At 50.4% G+C, this 18,638-nt stretch overlaps 1 protein-coding gene across 1 annotated transcript in view; it reads left to right on the top strand.

Moving 5' to 3' along the window:
* Positions 1–6,642: 6,642 nt before the first annotated feature.
* The window catches only part of LOC144936079 (endothelin-converting enzyme 2-like), a 68,048-nt gene continuing 56,052 nt past the window's right edge, over positions 6,643–18,638 (top strand). Inside the window, exons 1-4 of the mRNA XM_078862905.1 lie at positions 6,643–7,515; positions 13,150–13,276; positions 15,919–16,143; positions 17,278–17,405. Coding sequence (XP_078719031.1) covers positions 7,297–7,515; positions 13,150–13,276; positions 15,919–16,143; positions 17,278–17,405 — 699 coding nt within the window. The 5' untranslated portion in view covers positions 6,643–7,296. The remainder of the gene's footprint in view (positions 7,516–13,149; positions 13,277–15,918; positions 16,144–17,277; positions 17,406–18,638) is intronic.

The raw sequence follows: 18,638 nt of genomic DNA on the forward strand, positions 1-18,638 counted from the left end.
GACAATGAAGTTATGCTCAGCATTATCACTTAGGGATGCGTTGTTGGACCCAATTCACATTTCAATAGGGTTAGAGAAGCTGTAAAGAAATGCCACAATCAAAGTTATCAAAGGGACTGAAAAGCGGCTCAGACCTTCCAGATGTACCAGTGCGTCGTGGACAACCCGGAGCGACCGATCCCACGAGCAGCTCTCAATCCCAAACCCAAAGTCGCACCTCATGCGGGGGCCAGCCAAAGCCCTCAATGTGAGCTCCTTTCTACGCCGACAGTGGCGGGAATCATGGGACACCACCACCGTCTCGAACAAGGAACTCGCTACCGACTCCACACTCTCTCTCTCCCCAGTAGAGAGTGGTCAACCATAAACTGTCATTTACAGGTGTAAATTGTTTCCTTGAGGCAGGTGCTAGCCAGTGACCCAAGAGTGTAAAGGAATACGAGTCCTCTCCATATATGCAGCTCCGAGAGGCACGATGAGTCCTAAGGAAGATGAAACCGGTCGATAGTTGTCCGTTTCAATGGTGCCTGTTGGTACGGCCACATTTTCCCAATGTTTTTTAGTCGGTGGACTAAACGTCCAAATGGCCATTCGTTATTTTTTTGAGCTGGTGGTCTGGACGAAGAGGCTGAGAGCGACTCTTGCACTTGCTCGCACTCTCTAACAGGCGCGTTGTTGCGCCTGTTGGAGTGGGCGCACGGAGATGCAAAGCGACGGCTGGGAGAGTCCCGGCGCCGTACCGGGAAGCAGCGCTCAGCCTCCGGGGGCTGAGGGGCAATCCGACGTGCCCACGCGAAGCGACCGGGAAACAATTGGCAGGGCAATTCACGTTTACAATATCCTCCTGCCGCACGTTTAGATTGTTCGCAGTGGCACATTGTAGTTTATTGTTTGAGTTTTACTGGAAGGTGCTAAACCGTTGTACTCTACAGGAATCTAACCTGTACACAATACCTCTAAAATCACTATGGCCTTGCTAAATGACAGTGTTGTGCAACGGTTGCGAACGTGACATTCATAAATAGGTCGCCTACATTTGCGCTGAGGAAACTGGGAGCCGGGTAATGTGAAGGCTGCCCGGCTGCCGTGCCCCATCTCGTGAGTGAATCCATCTGTATGGAGCCCAGCCGGCCGGTGCGTTCTGCCCAAGGCCACGATTTTCCTCGTGGTTTGGACGATGCCATCAACCAGCGTGCGTTCTCTAATCCACGTGCTCCTATTTCTGACTATCTGCGTAATTCCAAGCATTCGTCTCCATTCTTCTTTACACAACTATCCAGCCTGTGTTCGATAAGTCGTCTTTCGTTGATGAGCGTGTTTCTGAACCAAATGTTATGGCGGCTTGTAAACACTGATTAAAACGTTATTTGGGTAAATCGCTACGTTACCCTTCATAGCAATGGTCTTCTTTCTGGTCTTCCGAAGAAATTAATAAGTAAACTGCAACCAATTCAGAATGCAGCGGCACGTGTTCTGACGAAAACCAGAAAGAGCACCCACGTGACACCCATTTTACCATCCCTGCACTGGCTGCCAGTCAGTCAAAACATTTATTTAAAAATTATTCTATTGGTTTTTAAGTCGTTGAATGGTCTGCCACCTGTTTTCAAATCTTCCATGCTTTTTAGATATGAACCAACAAGATCCATCAGATACTCTGGTATTGGTCTATTAGTCATCCCAAAGGCCAGGACCAAACCCTAGGGAGAAGCAGCTTTTAGTGTTTACACTCCTCGCCTGTGAAGCAGCCTGCCAGGGGATCTGAGGGCTTCAGAATCATTAAGCACTTTTAAAATAAATCTAAAAACTTACTTTTTTAAACTTGTTTTTAATTAGGATGTTCTTAATGTGTTCGTTTTATTATGTCTTTTCTAGAAATTTGTTACAACGGGAATTTATTTTGCCTACAATTTCACTTTTATTGTTCATGCCTATAAAGGACTATGTATTGTAATTTTTTTGCACGATTAGTGCTAAGAAATACAGTTTGATTGATTGTCAAGTGCAGTGTTCCAAACGTACTCCGGCCAGGAAAAGGGGGTCTCGAAAGGTGGCTGTTTATTGTGGAGCAGTTTGCGAGATCGGCAGAAAGAGGAAATGAGGATGTAAAGCTGAAAATTATACACAAGCGACCGTTTCTCAGTAACAAAAAAAGTGTTCCAATATATTGCAGGAAATACATTTCCTGAGGAGACAAAAGCATCTGATCACTGCTGAATACGATATTCTATTTTTCATAACTTCAGTTACAATTAATTTCCCGTCAGCGGAGTATGCCTTAATTCTGCATGATCTTCCCACTATCACCCCACGTTTATGCCAACCTGTGGCCATGCTGATCTGGAAGTTCCCTGCTATGACCTGTTGGCATGTGGCCCGGACAATCCTTGAATTGGCGTGTGTGTTCGGGTGGCGATAATTGTTTCGTCCACGAGGTCTGGTACCTATGTTATGCTGAATTATATTACAGTAAACTGCACGGTTTTTGTATATCTATTCTCACCGACGAATATGTCTGGGTTTGGTTTATGGGAAAGGTGGCATTTCTACGTGAACGCTAATCGCGTAAATACGCGATCGGCACGATGTGTGTCCTTGTTTTGTCTGTCATCTGTTTTTTTCACCATGTTTTGCAGAGGAAATATTACACCGTTTTATTTACAAGATGTATCTTCCAATACATACGTGGACAACGCCTACCAACAAAACTGACTTCGGTTGGATGTGGGATGTTAACCCGCGCGTAGCCAGGCAAGAGGGCTGTGTCCCCTCGGCTGCTCTTTGTGAGTGGTGCCTGGCCGTGTTACTCCATTACAGTCATATGCCTCTCTACACCCTATCGTTCTCCTGTCACTAATTTATTAGCTGAAAAATACATTGGCAAAAGTTTCACATTTTGCAGCAAGCTTTTAAAGCATGTTTTTTTAATAGTAAATTAAACGTAAACTCGTGGTTGTTATCCTTGTATGGTGGCCTCCCAATCACGATCAGTGGACACTGCGTCCCAGGCCCCATTTGTGGCACCTACACGACACGAACAATATCGATCCAACTGCGTTGGCCGTCCTCTTGGGCGCGTTCTCTCCTTGGCCTTCCACTCCGCCGTAAGTCTCGACCACCTCCTAACCGTGATGCGTCCTGCCCTAAATACTCGCTGTCCTACCCGGCTTCACCCGGGACTTGGATTCACCACACCTGGCCGCCTTTGTCTCCCCAGTGGCGATGTTCACACCACAGCAGTTACTGGTTTGAGGCTGAGTCGACCTAGGGGAGGCCCAGGACCGGTTCAAATAATCGTCACTGGTGGTGGCCGTGAGCGGGAATCGAACTCGGGTCGCCGGGTTCGTAGCGCAGCGCGCTAACCACTACACTACAATGCGTTACCCTTCCACACACGCGGGTCACGTGACAGATGTGACGTCACAGCTCATTATTGAGCTCCCCCCAAAAAAATGTACAGTCTGGAAAGTACCCACATGGCAAATTTAAAGTTTGTTGCATGTCGGGAAGTACAATAAACATTTTGAACAGACACATTCACAACTTTGCCTTTTCTATATTTGGAGATTAAACATCCCTTGATGCCCGCGATCACAGCAAGAACATATCAAACGGCTCTTGAAAAGTAGCTGTTGACGTTTGCAAGGAGGCACCTCTGTGCCAGTTATTGTTCTGGAGAAAGTTTTGGCCGAAAACCAAAAACCATCGCGGGTTACAAACTGGAAATAGTGGCAGCGAGGTCACGAGAACGCCTCGATACAATACCACGCGCCATGCAACAGCGGCATGGGTCGCAGCGCAGAAATACACGCGGTGGGAAGTCCCTGCGATCAGCTTCCACCACAAGTGTCGAATGATGGCAATGTCCAAATGACCCTGCAAGGAGGCTGCCGAGCCCTTTCTCGGTACTTTATCCTGCACGCACGGGTGCGCGACCCAGGGGCAAAGCAGCGGCGATGAGAGGAGTGTCCTTCCCGAGCTGAGAGGCTCCTTTTCTTGTCAAGGGCTACTCGGAAACCAAAAGCGTGTGATGGCGAGGAAGGATGCCACTTAATTAGCAGAGGCACTGCAAAGGTATTGTCTTGATTTCTGAGAATTGCTTTGTGTTGCCGTGACTGTTGATCGCAGTGTGTACGAGAATAATAACGATTTCATGAATATATGGGTGACGAGAATACGCGTGCGGGATACACACACAATATGCTAACGCGAAAAGGAAGCCTGCGGGTTAAACAACAATTGCATTTTAAAAGTGCGTCGACACAATTCCAAGTAGGCAAATGAGTGCCAATTGCAAAGAGTGACCTGGCCACCGAAATGAAAACGAGTATCGTCGTGAAGCCAATAATAAATTACGACTTGCATCGCGGAATGCAGCAGCGTGGCAGCAGTGCGGGTGGCTGTGCAGGGTGGCGACACGCGGGTGAACACTGAACAACTGCCCTGGCCGGTTCGGGCTGCCACAACCTGGCGCGCTGCTCGGTGGTTTCCAGCTGCTGCTGCTGCCGCTGCTGCTGCCGCAGCCGTGTGTTACAATCTGAATATTTATTTATACATTTACTGGATGGATCCGATGAGCTATAAAGCTCTTTTTCACAGATGTCCAGTAAAGTGTTGTCCTAACAGTCGGGCTGTATGGGGGGTGGTGTGTCACTGTGTGTGTCACTGTGTGTGTCAGTGTATGTGTGTCACTGTGTGCGTGTGTCACTGTGTGTGTCGCTGTGTGTGTCACTGTGTGTGTCTCACTGTATGTGTGTCACTGTGTATGTGTCAGTGTATGTGTGTCACTGTGTGTGTCACTGTGTGCGTGTGTCACTGTGTGTGTCGCTGTGTGTGTCACTGTGTGTGTCTCACTGTATGTGTGTCTCACTGTATGTGTGTCACTGTGTATGTGTCAGTGTATGTGTGTCACTGTGTGTATCACTGTATGTGTGTTTGTGTCAGTGTATGTGTGTCACTGTGTGTGTGTCAGTGTGTGTCACTGTATGTGTGTCAGTGTATGTGTGTCACTGTGTGTCACTGTGTGTTGTGTCAGTGTATGTGTGTCATTGTGTGACACTGTGTGTCACTGTGTGTGTACGTGTGTCACTGTGTGTGTGTCACTGTGTGTGTCAGTGTATGTGTGTCACTGTGTGTGTGTCACTGTGTGTGTGTCAGTGTATGTGTGTCACTGTGTGTGTGTCACTGTGTGTTTGTTTCACTGTGTGTGTCACTGTGTGTGTGTCACCGTGTGTTTGTGTCACTGTGTGTTTGTGTCAGTGTGTTTGTGTCATTGTGTGTGTGTGTCACTGTGTGTGTCAGTGTTTTGTGTCACTGTGTGTGTCAGTGTTTTGTGTCACTGTGTGTTTGTGTCAGTGTGTTTGTGTCAGTGTGTTTGTGTCACTGTGTGTGTGTCACTGTGTGTTTGTGTCACTGTGTGTGTGTCACTGTGTGTTTGTGTCACTGTGTGTGTCACTGTGTGTGTGTCACCGTGTGTTTGTGTCACTGTGTGTGTGTCAGTGTTTTGTGTCACTGTGTGTGTGTCAGTGTTTTGTGTCACTGTGTGTGTGTCAGTGTTTTGTGTCACTGTGTGTGTGTCAGTGTTTTGTGTCACTGTGTGTTTGTGTCAGTGTGTTTGTGTCACTGTGTGTTTGTGTCACCGTGTGTTTGTGTCACTGTGTGTTTGTGTCAGTGTGTTTGTGTCACTGTGTGTTTGTGTCACTGTGTGTGTGTCACTGTGTGTTTGTGTCACTGTGTGTGTCACTGTGTGTGTGTCACCGTGTGTTTGTGTCACTGTGTGTGTGTCAGTGTTTTGTGTCACTGTGTGTGTGTCAGTGTTTTGTGTCACTGTGTGTTTGTGTCACTGTGTGTTTGTGTCAGTGTGTGTCTGTGTGTGTGTGTCACTGTGTGGGGAGCGGTAGTGTAGCGGTTAGCACGCTGCGCTACGAACCTGGCGACCCGGATTCGATTCCCGCTCACGGCCAACACCGGTGACGATTATCTGAACCGGTCCTGGGCCTCCCCTAGGTCGACTCAGCCTGAAATGAGTACCTGGTGCGGTGTGTAAACATCGCCACAGGGGAGACAAAGGCGACCAGGCGTGGTGCTGGCCACCCACCCCTCGTGTGCCGTGCCGGCCTTCATTGGAGCTCGCTAACAGCACTTGCCCCACGAGTATGTTACAGACTACACGGGAGATCTTTGTCTTTGTTTAATGTCGTGGTGAGTCGTAGTGATCAGTGGTGAGTGATGGTGAGTAGCGGTTGGTAGGTAGTAGTGAATCGTGCTGAGAAGTGGTGAGTAGTGGTGAGTGATGGTGGTGAGTGGATAGTGGTGAGTGAGTAGTGGTGAGTAGTAGTTGTGAGTGGTGGTAAGTAGTAGTAGTAGTGAGTGGTGGTGAGTAGTAGTAGAGAGTAGTAGTAGTGTAGTATCGTGGTGTAGTGGTAGTCGAGAGTGACTAGTGTAGTAGTAGTGGTGTAGTAGTAGTAGTAGTGAGTGTAGTAGTAGTACTAGTACAGTACTAGTAGTGTACTAGTGGTTGTCGTGGTGGTGGTAGAGTCCAGGTCACGACTGACTTCGCAGTCTCCACCCCATGCGCGTGACGTCCCGAGCTGGCAGCGTCTCTTCTCGGGGATTCCCAGAGACGGCGGAAACAGACGCGGGGCACACGCAGAGAGGGAGACACACACAGGGAGAGACACACACAGGGGGACACACAGCGACACAGAGACACACACAGGGGGACACAGACACACACAGAGACACACACAGGGGGACACAGAGAGACAGAGACACACAGAGAGACAGAGACACACAGAGACACACACAGACACAGAGACACACACACAGACAGAGACACACAGAGACAGAGACACACACAGGGGGACATAGAGACAGAGACACACAGGGGGACACAGGGAGACAGAGACACACACAGGGGGACAGAGAGACAGAGACACACACAGGGGGGCAGAGAGACAGAGACACACAGGGGGACACAGAGAGACACAGAGAGACACAGAGACACAGGGAGACAGACACACACAGGGGGACAGAGAGACAGAGACACACACAGGGGGACAGAGAGACAGAGACACACAGGGGGACACAGAGAGACACAGGGAGACAGACACAGAGACACAGGGGGACAGAGAGACAGACACACAGGGGGACAGAGAGACACAGAGACACACACAGGGGGACACAGAGAGACACAGAGACACAGGGAGACAGATACACACAGGGGGACACAGAGACAGAGTGAGAGACACACACAAAGAGGGTCACAGAGAGGGGGACACAGGAGGTGGCGGCGGCATGGAGTTTGTGCGTGGCTTGATGAGCGGCGCCGAGAGGCTGCAAGAGGAGGGCAACGAGGTGCTGGTGGAGGAGCAGCACGAGGAGGAGGAGGAGCGGCAGCAGCGGGAGGAGGAGGAGGAGGACGGGGAGCAGGAGGAGGAGGGCTCCGCGGAGACGCGGAGGGGGCCCCGCGCGCGGCACAGAGAGGAGGAGGACGTGGAGCAGGGAGACGTGCAGGTGAGCAGGCGATGGGAGACGTGGTGCTGAGATGGGGGCGACGTAGACGCCGCGGAGACCCGCGCCTCCGACTTGGCACGGTGCGAAAGTTGAACGAGCACATTGGTAGTCCCCGACTTACGAACACAATTCATGTGGCCCGTTCGTAAGTCGGAACGCGGCAATGCGTTCTATTTAAATGCCCGTACGGTCAGTGTTATGAAATTGTGTTACGGTTCAATAAAAATAAGAAATATTGTACATTTGCATGTAACACTGAACGTATACTGTATCTTCTATATAAATAAAGACCTGAGTCTGTATATCTCAAACACCTTCTGGGAACTTCCCGACAAGGCAGAAAGCTGCAATTTGTAACTCAGGTAGCCTTTAGGACACAAAGAACAAGACACATCTGGAAATCCGATATTTTTCATTTTAAGGCCCCCAAATCTCGATTTGAAGTGTCCCATTAGCATGCTTGTGCCTGGTGTCATTCAGAAGCCGTTCACAATATAAGATTGCGGTTTTTTTTATTTGATAGAACCTTAAACAGCAAATAACATTAAAGCGATAACCATTGTTCTATCTGTTAATGTTTTTGAGATGTGTCGGATTGAAGCAATAATTCAAAAACGATAAAAGATGGGAGAGCTTCCCATCAGGGAATATTACGTTCATAAATGTTTATTCTTTCTAATCAAAAAAGAACGCAATCTTTCAATTGATCGGGTTCCGTCTTTAAATTTAAGAAGTTGAATCAAATCGTCAACAATTTTGTATTTTTTTGCGCAAAAATAATTATTTTTGGAGTAGTTCGTGTCAGATCGTAAATACAAATTGTAAAAAAACACATGAGGTAATTTACATTTATTGAATACCTTTGCCCGATGAAGACAGGCTTCATGAGCTAGTAGTAAATAAAAGTAACAAAAATGTGTATTTTATTTCCACTTTATTTTAATCCTGACGCTGGCTTTGTTGGTCGGAAGACGCACAAAGAGTTACCACTCGGGAGTTACCACTCGGGAGTTACCACTCGGGAGTTACCACTCGGGAGTTACCACTCGGGAGTTACCACTCGGGAGTTACCACTCGGGAGTTACCACTCGGGAGTTACCACTCGGGAGTTACCACTCAGATTCCCCAGGCTGCTGCTGTAACAGGCTGCTGCTGCTGTAACAGGCTGCTGCTGCTGTAACAGGCTGCTGCTGCTGTAACAGGCAGCTGCTGCAGCTGCTGCTGCTGTAACAGGCAGCTGCTGCTGCTGCTGCTGTAACAGGCTGCTGCTGCTGTAACAGGCTGCTGCTGCTGTAACAGGCTGCTGCTGCTGCTGTAACAGGCAGCTGCTGCTGCTGTAACAGGCTGCTGCTGCTGCTGTAACAGGCAGCTGCTGCAGCTGCTGCTGCTGTAACAGGCAGCTGCTGCTGCTGTAACAGGCAGCTGCTGCTGCTGTAACAGACAGCTGCTGCTGCTGTAACAGGCAGCTGCTGCTGCTGTAACAGGCTGCTGCTGTTGCTGTTGTAACAGGCTGCTGCTGCTGTAACAGGCTGCTGCTGCTGTAACAGGCTGCTGCTGCTGCTGTAACAGGCTGCTGCTGCTGCTGTAACAGGCTGCTGCTGCTGTAACAGGCAGCTGCTGCTGCTGTAACAGGCTGCTGCTGCTGTAACAGGCTGCTGCTGCTGCTGTAACAGGCAGCTGCTGCTGCTGCTGCTGTAACAGGCAGCTGCTGCTGCTGTAACAGGCTGCTGCTGCTGCTGTAACAGGCAGCTGCTGCTGCTGTAACAGGCTGCTGCTGCTGCTGTAACAGGCTGCTGCTGCTGCTGTAACAGGCTGCTGCTGCTGCTGTAACAGGCTGCTGCTGCTGCTGTAACAGGCAGCTGCTGCTGCTGTAACAGGCTGCTGCTGCTGCTGTAACAGGCTGCTGCTGCTGCTGTAACAGGCTGCTGCTGCTGCTGTAACAGGCAGCTGCTGCTGCTGTAACAGGCTGCTGCTGCTGCTGTAACAGGCAGCTGCTGCTGCTGTAACAGGCTGCTGCTGCTGTAACAGGCTGCTGCTGCTGTAACAGGCAGCTGCTGCTGCTGTAACAGGCTGCTGCTGCTGTAACAGGCTGCTGCTGCTGTAACAGGCTGCTGCTGCTGTAACAGGCTGCTGCTGCTGTAACAGGCTGCTGCTGCTGTAACAGGCTGCTGCTGCTGCTGTAACAGGCTGCTGCTGCTGTAACAGGCTGCTGCTGCTGTAACAGGCTGCTGCTGCTGCTGTAACAGGCTGCTGCTGGGGCACGTGCTGTGAGCCAGCAGCAGCTATGAAGGCCGGCACTGCACACTCGGGGGGTGGCCAGCACCACTCCCAGCCACCTTTGTCTCCCCAGTGGCAATGTTTACACACCACGCCAGGTGCTAATTTGAGGCTGAGTCGACCTCGGGGAGGCCCAGGACCTGTTCCGATAATCGTCACTGGTGCTGTCCGTGAGTGGGAATCGAACTCCCAGCGCGAGGGTGACTTGTTACATCTCGCCGTTCAGCTTGCAAGCAAGCGTGTTTAGTCAATGTGTTTAAAAACACATTCACAGATTGTTAAATTAATACGAATGAAAAAACGGGTAAAAAATATATTTAAAATGTTCAACCTCTTACCGCACGTATTTTATGCATCATTGTTCACTAAGATTTAGGAAAGGTTTCTGTACCATCGACTATATTCTGTACATAGCATCAATCATTTTGTGGAATAGACTAATACAGATAAAATGTAACACGTAGGCTTTCGCGACAAATATTATTCATAATAAACGTTTTTGGGTTAGATCGTGCTATTTATAAATGTGTCGTAACCCTCAACCACCCGACACGGCCAATCAGCAAAAAAGTGTCACGTTGACAAAAGACAAAATAGTTCACTACTTTAGCCCACGGGTGTGTCGAAGAGTGAATCCACACATTTACAGTTTTTGAGTACGGCGTTTCACTGGTAATTACATCCAGCATCATCGGCCAATTCGCCAGAATTGTAATTACCAGCGAAACCAAGTGCCTGCTTCCCCTCCGTACGAGGATGGTGCGAGTCACTCACTCCGCGGCATTGTGAGCTGCATTTTTGCATGAATCGCGATGCTGTACAAAATACCATCACATTCTATATGAACCGGCGGTGTGCACTTTCATTACTTAGCACTGGGTGTGCGATAGTCACCCCGTGTCAGTTTACATCCTGCAAATGAGATGTTGCTCAATCTCCAGAAATTTCCAAGGTGACATTCAAAATATAAAAATGTCACGTGCAGTCTTGCAGATTAGGACATTGCTTAAGAAGATGAGCAGCAGAATTATTCACCTTTATTTGTCATCAATACTGACAACTTCCCGAACCAGCCAAGACACAATAATGGGAGCTTCATCTGTCATGGCAAGCTCCAGTCTGATACCTGTCCATCTATATAAGACCCCTTCCATTTTCAAACCAGTTGCCTCTCTTTAGACATTAAAACAAAAGTTTCGATTTCATTAGATTGACTAGACTATAGTTCCATTTGCAACTGCAACTCGAGGTATGATTTGTATTGGCATCTCTCACTTCACATTGCTATGAGGAAGTGGGTAGTCATGGGACCAGGTGGTCATGCGGTACACACGGGTAGGGTCCGGAATGTACAACAGCAGCAGCAGCTCGTGTGTGTGTGTCAAATGCCCACAGTCATCAAGAGATGGCGCGTTTCCTCAACAACCAGGGACCTGGTCTACTACTGTAATAAATCATCTGGCATGGTGTGTTATTCTATAGTGAGGCATGGTATGGTATCCTTTAACGAGGTATGTTATCTTATAGTGAGGCGCGGTATGTTAGGTTATAATGAGTTTCTGTATAATAGTCACATCTTCTCCAAGCCGGACTCATTGGGAGGAGATCATTTCTACGTTAAGGGGAGGTCTGGCCTCCTGTTAAATAATTGAATAACGCGTAAATATTAATGTTTCATTGCACTTACGTAATTAACACTTAACACAATGAACACGTACATCGCTAAAATAATAACAGATAATAACAATTGCTTTAATTTCTCACAATTTAACATTTACTAAAGAGGCAACGAGAGTAGGCAGCGGTGTTTCGGGAACTAAATTCAGTCATTAAAAGCACCGTACCAATGAGCTTAAAAAAAGTTTGCAGTCGGTATCAGTGCGTAAAGACGCACGCTTGGAATTACGCGGATGGCCTAAACTGGTGATGGAATGTCAGCGGGAGAAGAGAAAGCACCCGAGGGATGACCACCGTGGAGATGGAGCAACGGGGGTGGGTCACGTGCAGGAGTGAGGTGGCATGCAAGATGGTGAGGGACAGTAATGGCATGGGGAGGCCTTTCAGGTTTTCTGGTTTCCTGCCAGTGCTAAACCCACACACACAGTGGGGGATTATTTCAAACATCCGAAAGCAACAACAAAACATTACTCAATCGGAGATTACACACAGTAGCAGCAACATCGCCCTCCACTGCGAAAACTTTGCAGGACCCCCCTCGAGAAAGAGTCTTGAGACTCTGTGAGGCTTTCCTGGTTAATAGTGTAATACTAGCGATAATTATTACGATCTCGATTCATATTGTCATGTAACCTATACAAAATGAAACAACTTATTTGGTCGAGACTGCACTGACAGTGGTGCACAAGCACAAATAACAAAAACTCAACACATTTGTGGCATGAAAAGTAACACATTCCTGCGGAGGGAGCTGGTAGGAACGTTGGGTTGCTCGGTCAATGGCCAGGGTCAACGGCGGCGTGGTGTATTCCGCAAATATGCCCGACTGTGAGGGCGGGCACAAGCCGGCGTGAGTAGGTTAAACGTTGAGTTTTTTAAGGGCACCACGGGGTGACCAGCCCTTACCCACTTAGCCCCACCCCTCCCACCCCCCACCCAACCCCACCCTCCCCAACCAGCCCCTCCCCACCCTCCCCATCCAGCCCCTCCCCACCCTCCCCACCCACCCAGCCCCTCCCCACCCTCCTCACCCCACCCAGCCCCACCCATCCCACCCAGCCCCTCCCCACCCTCCCCACCCAGCCCCTCCCCACCCTCCCCTTTCCACCCAGCCCCACCCCTCCCATTTTTAGATGCACGACAGATGGATGGACACAATCCCCTGTGGGCTGGTGGAACCAGGAGGTTCCTACTAGTAAAAAGAAATATATAAAATAGGCAATGTTTTCAGCCAGTGTCCTTTCTCCATGTGCAATGACATTTTGGGAGATGGCCCTCCTCCCTGACGCTCCGTGTGGGTGTCGAGGTCGCCGTACGCTGCCTTTCCAAGAGATGTCACTTCCGCAAGTGGAGTCCTCTCCATCTGTACGAGGGATAGAGTGTTGCGCTCTCACACATGTGTTTTCTCTGGGTGCTCCAATGCTCTCCCGCATGTATGAACTCTCGTGACATCTGAATATGTAGAGGGCCGCAGAGCTTGGGCAATTAGTTCACCTCATAGCTGCTGCTGCTTTTCCACTTGTCTGCATCGGTCTCCGTGCTCGTTATGTGTATATGTGTTTAATAACTTCCATACAAACGGTTCCTTTCACAGTTGAACTGAATGTGTGGCAGAGGTTGGGCATTGTCTACGCGAGAGCGACGCCGCTTGAATGAAATGACTGATATTTCCTCTTTCAGCTGCGGAACACTGAGCGGTGGAGCAGCCACCAATGCTTTCAGTTCAAGCGAGAATACTGCTACGTGTTCCTCATCGCCGTCCTGTTTGTTTCCGTCATCGTCTTGGGCGCAAACTACTCCCGCAAAGGTAAACCCTGCGATAGTCATTACAACGTTTACCTTTGCATCGCGTCGTTCGTGCGAATTGCATCTCGCAAGTGTTTTGATGATGTTTTGCAACGTTTTGGTGATGGCGACGCCGGAAACACCGGCAGGAAGGCGACCGGGAACCGGTGCCGACGATTGCCCAAGTTCTGTGGTCCTATATTGGGATGTTTGGTCAACTTCATGAAGCCGGAGTACCTGGAGAAAACCGATGCGTGCCATGGGGAGAGGGGGTGGGTAACATTCATACCCTGTACAGATGGACATTAACCCACTTGCTGTACTGTCATACCCTGACAAGCCAGGAGATTGTACCTCACCCTTGAGTCGAGAGGCAGTTTCACGCGGTGTTGTGATCCACCAAACCTCGCCCCCTAGTGCTGGATTAGAAGCATGCTCCCTGGGCAGGGTCACTCGGGAAGAGATTCACCAGATCCTGCAAAACCAAGCCTCACCTCGAACATTGTAGGTGTTACCTGATTTCAGGTGTACGCCAATGGTTACTCTATAGCTACAGCGAGACTCCTCTTGTCGTCTGTGAAAATGGAGGCACTCTTGGCGGATGCTATTTATCATGACCACCATCAACATCATCATAACCATCACCACCATCAACATCATCATTAAACATCATAACCATCATGACCACCACCATCAACATCATAACCATCACCACCATTATTATAAACATCACCATAATAATAACCATCACATAACAATAATAATTATTGGCATCCACTGGATGAAGATTTCCCTGAAACATCACACGCTTCCTGTGATGCCCAATTCATCTCACTGCTGCGCATGAACAGACGTTATCGCTCCCGTTACCATGGCGATCGTCCTTGGTTTGCTATCTTCATCACACATTGCAGTGCTAATACGGCACTAATTGCTGCAGGACAACGGGCGAGTTGAATCTGCATGATATCCATGCAGCTGCCACCGAGCCATCATCCAAACGGTATGGAGTCATGGGACGCATGCAACATCACGAGCCCAACGCCTCACCACCGACCGAACAGCAGACGCCCTGGTCTTCGACAAGTGGACGACGAGGGGTGGCCCAAAGTAAACTATGAAAAAACTAAACTTTTTTTTATTTTGCCAGGTAAGGCCCCACTGAGCTGTGTAGCTCTTTTTTCAGAAGCGACCTGGCCATCACAAATGATGGCTCAACGAAGTGGCTTATCATCACCACATGGAAATGTATAGCAGCAGCCAAATACTCTAAACGTGACGTTGTTTCTAAATGTAAAGGGAAAAACCGGAGGACTCGGAGAAAAATCCATGCGACCACGGAGTGAACACGCCAACTCCAAATATACAGCAGGCAGCGTCAGGGTCGGGATCGAAGTGCGGCCGTGGTCACGAGTCCCAGACTGAAATGCGTCGCATTGTCCTGCCCTGCATTTACATCTGTTGCAGGAGGTGCTTCATTTCTCCATTTAGCATCTCAGTCTTGCTTCTGTTGTCGAGGGTGATTGTGTACCGTGTGCTGGTGGTTGCAGCTGTACTTATGTAACGGGTTCCGGAGACACTTGTAGAGGTAACTTCTTTATTACAATCCAACACTCCAACTCTCCAACTCTCCAACTCTCCAACACTCCTGATACTCTGTTACAGCCTAGGTACACAGCCTAGGTACACAGCCTAGATACTCTACTCTGGCTACGCTCTGGAACTCGCCCTCACAAGATCGTAGAGTCGGGAGTTCCAGAGTCCCACCACTCGCTCTCACACCATCGTAGAGTCGGGAGTTCCAGAGTCCCACCACTCGCTCTCACAACATCCCAGGGTCTTCAGATGGCTGGTCGTGGGTCTTGGGTCTTGAGTTACAACTGGCCCTGATCGTCCAGGGAGCTCCCCTTTTATACCTAGTCCAACGAGGGGTGGGGCCGTGTGCGCCACCAGACATCCCACAGAGCACACACAGCCCCCCCCCCCCCCCCGTTGGCGGCGCCAAGAGGCTTAAGCGCCTGGGAACCCAACGCCTGGCGCCAAGAGGCTTAAGCGTCTGGACCCGCCTGGGAACCCAGCGCCTGGTGCCAAAAGGCTTAAGCGCCTGGCCCGCCCAGGGTCCCAGAGCCCCCAGCAGCCCCTCCCTTCTTATGTCACTACACTTATGTAACAATGCTTATTGTGTTTAGTTCCAACAATTTATTATTCATTACTGCGTGTTATGATTTTTGTGGTGATATTGCTTGTAAAGCTGCATTTTTCATTCATGATTTGTTACAAAGTATGGGTCAGATTTACATATTGAAAAAATGGCTGAAACAGATTTCCGTGGCGATTGAGTGGAACCATTGGTGATGGGGACACTGGCCTGCTCCCACGCTTGTGTACCCTGAGGATCCTCACAAGTTCTTTGCAATAGGGAGTGATGTTGCTGCTGTGTGTGATCCCAGCTGAGTAATTTGTTGGTAGTTTTTCAGCATTGATATATTGCCCAATACCAATTACATTGTGTGTTTTTTTTTCTCATGGAAGGAAACCCGTGCAGAACAGGGGGAGATCATACAAACACTGCGCAGAAATGCGCCCGATGCCCTGTACGTTTTGAAAAAAGTTCGTCTGATCGACTAACGAAGCCTCGGTGATAATTGTGAAATGTGTCCACAGAGCCCAAGAAGGAGGAGCTCAAGACTTGCATGAGCGAGGTGTGCGTCAGTGCGGCGACACAGATGCTCACCTACATGGACCCAAGCGTGCCTCCCTGTGGCGACTTCTACCGCTATGCGTGCGGGCGCTGGGGTGCGCGCTACCCGCCTCCGGGAGGGAAGAAGCGCTGGAGCGTCTGGGACATCAGCTTCCATCACAATCTGGAGCTCATCAAAAACAGGCTCGGTACTTTTCCCACTCGAATGCAGAACACTGCTGCCACTCACGTGGGTTTCGTCTTCGGATATCACTGAGAGTCAAGGGCGCCGATGTCATGTAGACAATGCAAACTTAACCATGAGCGAGGTTGTCAAAAATATAAGCAGATGACTCTCCTCCATCCCATACCTGTCCCTCCACATAAACAACTACAAGTATTGCGTTTACACATCCCATCAGCCAAACAGGCCTCTGGGAGTGCGTTATTTCAGCAGCATTGGTTAAACACAAGCAAACTCTGGACCAGTTTCGACAGTCATTATCTCACCAGCAGAGTCAGACTTGCTTAAAACAATGCTTGTGAACTGCCAGATTGTTTGAATAAGAACTGGTTTTGGCATTTAGCGTCTCATCAGCAGAGCCAGGATTGAAGAACTGCCAGAAGTTGTTTATTGGCAAGGACCTAGATCTCTGTCAGATGTGGGTCCCAGTTTAGCTCAAAATGCACATTTGTGCCTTCAATTTGCCGCAGAGTCAAGCGCAAGACAGTGCCGCTCTGCATTTCTCACGGAAATGTGGGGAAGAATATTTGGAGGCAGTAGCGAGCCCTCGAATCTGCGCAAGCCAAACACCAGATTTGGTTTCACATGACAATGCCTTTCATAGGCCAATGAAGAGCAACTATTGGACGTTAATGTATACGTGATCGAGTTGTTCAGTTTATTTCCCTGAAAGTTGGTGAATTGAAGATACAGCGCCTTCAAATTTAAGCAGTGCAACATTTTTCTGTCAATTTGGTGTTTGCATCCGCAGTCCTATCTTTTAGCTTCCACTAATGCATTAGGTGTCCGCATCTTCCGTGGTTTGTGCAGATCCAGTTTAGCGCCGCCCATTGCTGCGGTGTGGTGGTAGGCTGACTGATGAGCTGCGTGTTGTGGAAGTTATGCGGTGTGGTGGTGGGGTCACTGATGAGCTGCGTGTTGTGAAAGTTATGCGGTGTGGTGGTGGGGTCACTGATGAGCTGCGTGTTGTTGAAGCCACGCAGCGTGGTGGTGGCTCCCCGATAACGTGTTCATTTGGCGCTCGCCACTTGAAGCCTCCAAGTTGGTTCGCGTCGTTTTGCGACGAGCGTTAAGGAGCTGATTTGTGCCTGGTGCGTAGAGAACGGCACGTTCGTCAAACGTGAGAATCTGGCCGCGTACGACGCCCAGGCGTTCTACTTGGCCTGCATGGACGAAGAAAGAGTCGAGGACGTTGGGGCTACTCCCCTGCTGGAGCTTCTCAAGGAGGTGCCGTCCCCGCTCGTCGCCCCACTCAGCGGCGGTGCTGTCGGGGAGCGTGGTCTCGTTGATGCCTGGTGGGCGGGTGTCTGGTGGGCGGGTGTCTGGTGGGTGTCTGGTGGGCGGGTGTCTGGTGGGTGTCTGGTGGGCGGGTGTCTGGTGGGTGTCTGGTGGGCGGGTGTCTGGTGGGCGGGTGTCTGGTGGGCGGGTGTCTGGTGGGTGGGTGTCTGGTGGGTGGGTGTCTGGTGGGCGGGTGTCTGGTGGGTGTCTGGTGTGCGGGTGTCTGGTGGGTGGATGTCTGGTGGGCGGGTGTCTGGTGGGCGGGTGTCTGGCGGGTGTCTGGTGGGCGGGTGTCTGGTGGGCGGGTGTCTGGTGGGCGGGTGTCTGGTGGGCGGGTGTCTGGTGGGCGGGTGTCTGGTGGGTGTCTGGTGGGCGGGTGTCTGGCGGGTGTCTGGTGGGCGGGTGTCTGGTGGGCGGGTGTCTGGTGGTTGTCTGGTGGGCGGGTGTCTGGTGGGTGGGTGTCTGGTGGGCGGGTGTCTGGTTGGCGGGTGTCTGGTGGGTGTCTGGTGGGCGGGTGTCTGGTGGGCGGGTGTCTGGTGGGCGGGTGTCTGGTGGGTGTCTGGTGGGCGGGTGTATGGTGGGCGGGTGTCTGGTGGGTGTCTGGTGGGTGTCTGGTGGGCGGGTGTCTGGTGGGTGGGTGTCTGGTGGGCGGGTGTCTGGTGGGCGGGTGTCTGGTGGGCGGGTGTCTGGTGGGCGGGTGTCTGGTGGGTGTCTGGTTGGCGGGTGTCTGGTGGGTGTTTGGTGGGTGGGTGTCTGGTGGGCGGGTGTCTGGTGGGCGGGTGTCTGGTGGGCGGGTGTCTGGTGGGTGTCTGGTGGGCGGGTGTCTGGTGGGTGTCTGGTGGGCGGGTGTCTGGTGGGCGGGTGTCTAGTGGGCGGGTGTCTGGTGGCGCGAAGGGAGGCTGCGAACGCTCCTCTTGTCCATCACGATATAGGGGACCGATATTGCGGGTCTTATTTTCTGCGGGGTTATCCACACATTTACTCCACTTACCCGCGAGGAAAGATCGATGACAATTGGAGCCATTAAGTAAAGACTTAGGGGAAGAGTTGCAGATGACAGCGGATAATTGGGATCTTCGGGCTGCGGGTCAATAGGAGATTTCACGGACACTACATAAGCGCCTGTGGATAATTGGAGTCGTGGATAATAGGAGTCGTACGTAATAGGGTCGTGGATAAGAG

The sequence above is a fragment of the Lampetra fluviatilis genome, chromosome 15, assembly GCF_964198595.1.
Source record: "Lampetra fluviatilis chromosome 15, kcLamFluv1.1, whole genome shotgun sequence".
Classification (NCBI taxonomy): Eukaryota; Metazoa; Chordata; class Hyperoartia; order Petromyzontiformes; family Petromyzontidae; genus Lampetra; species Lampetra fluviatilis.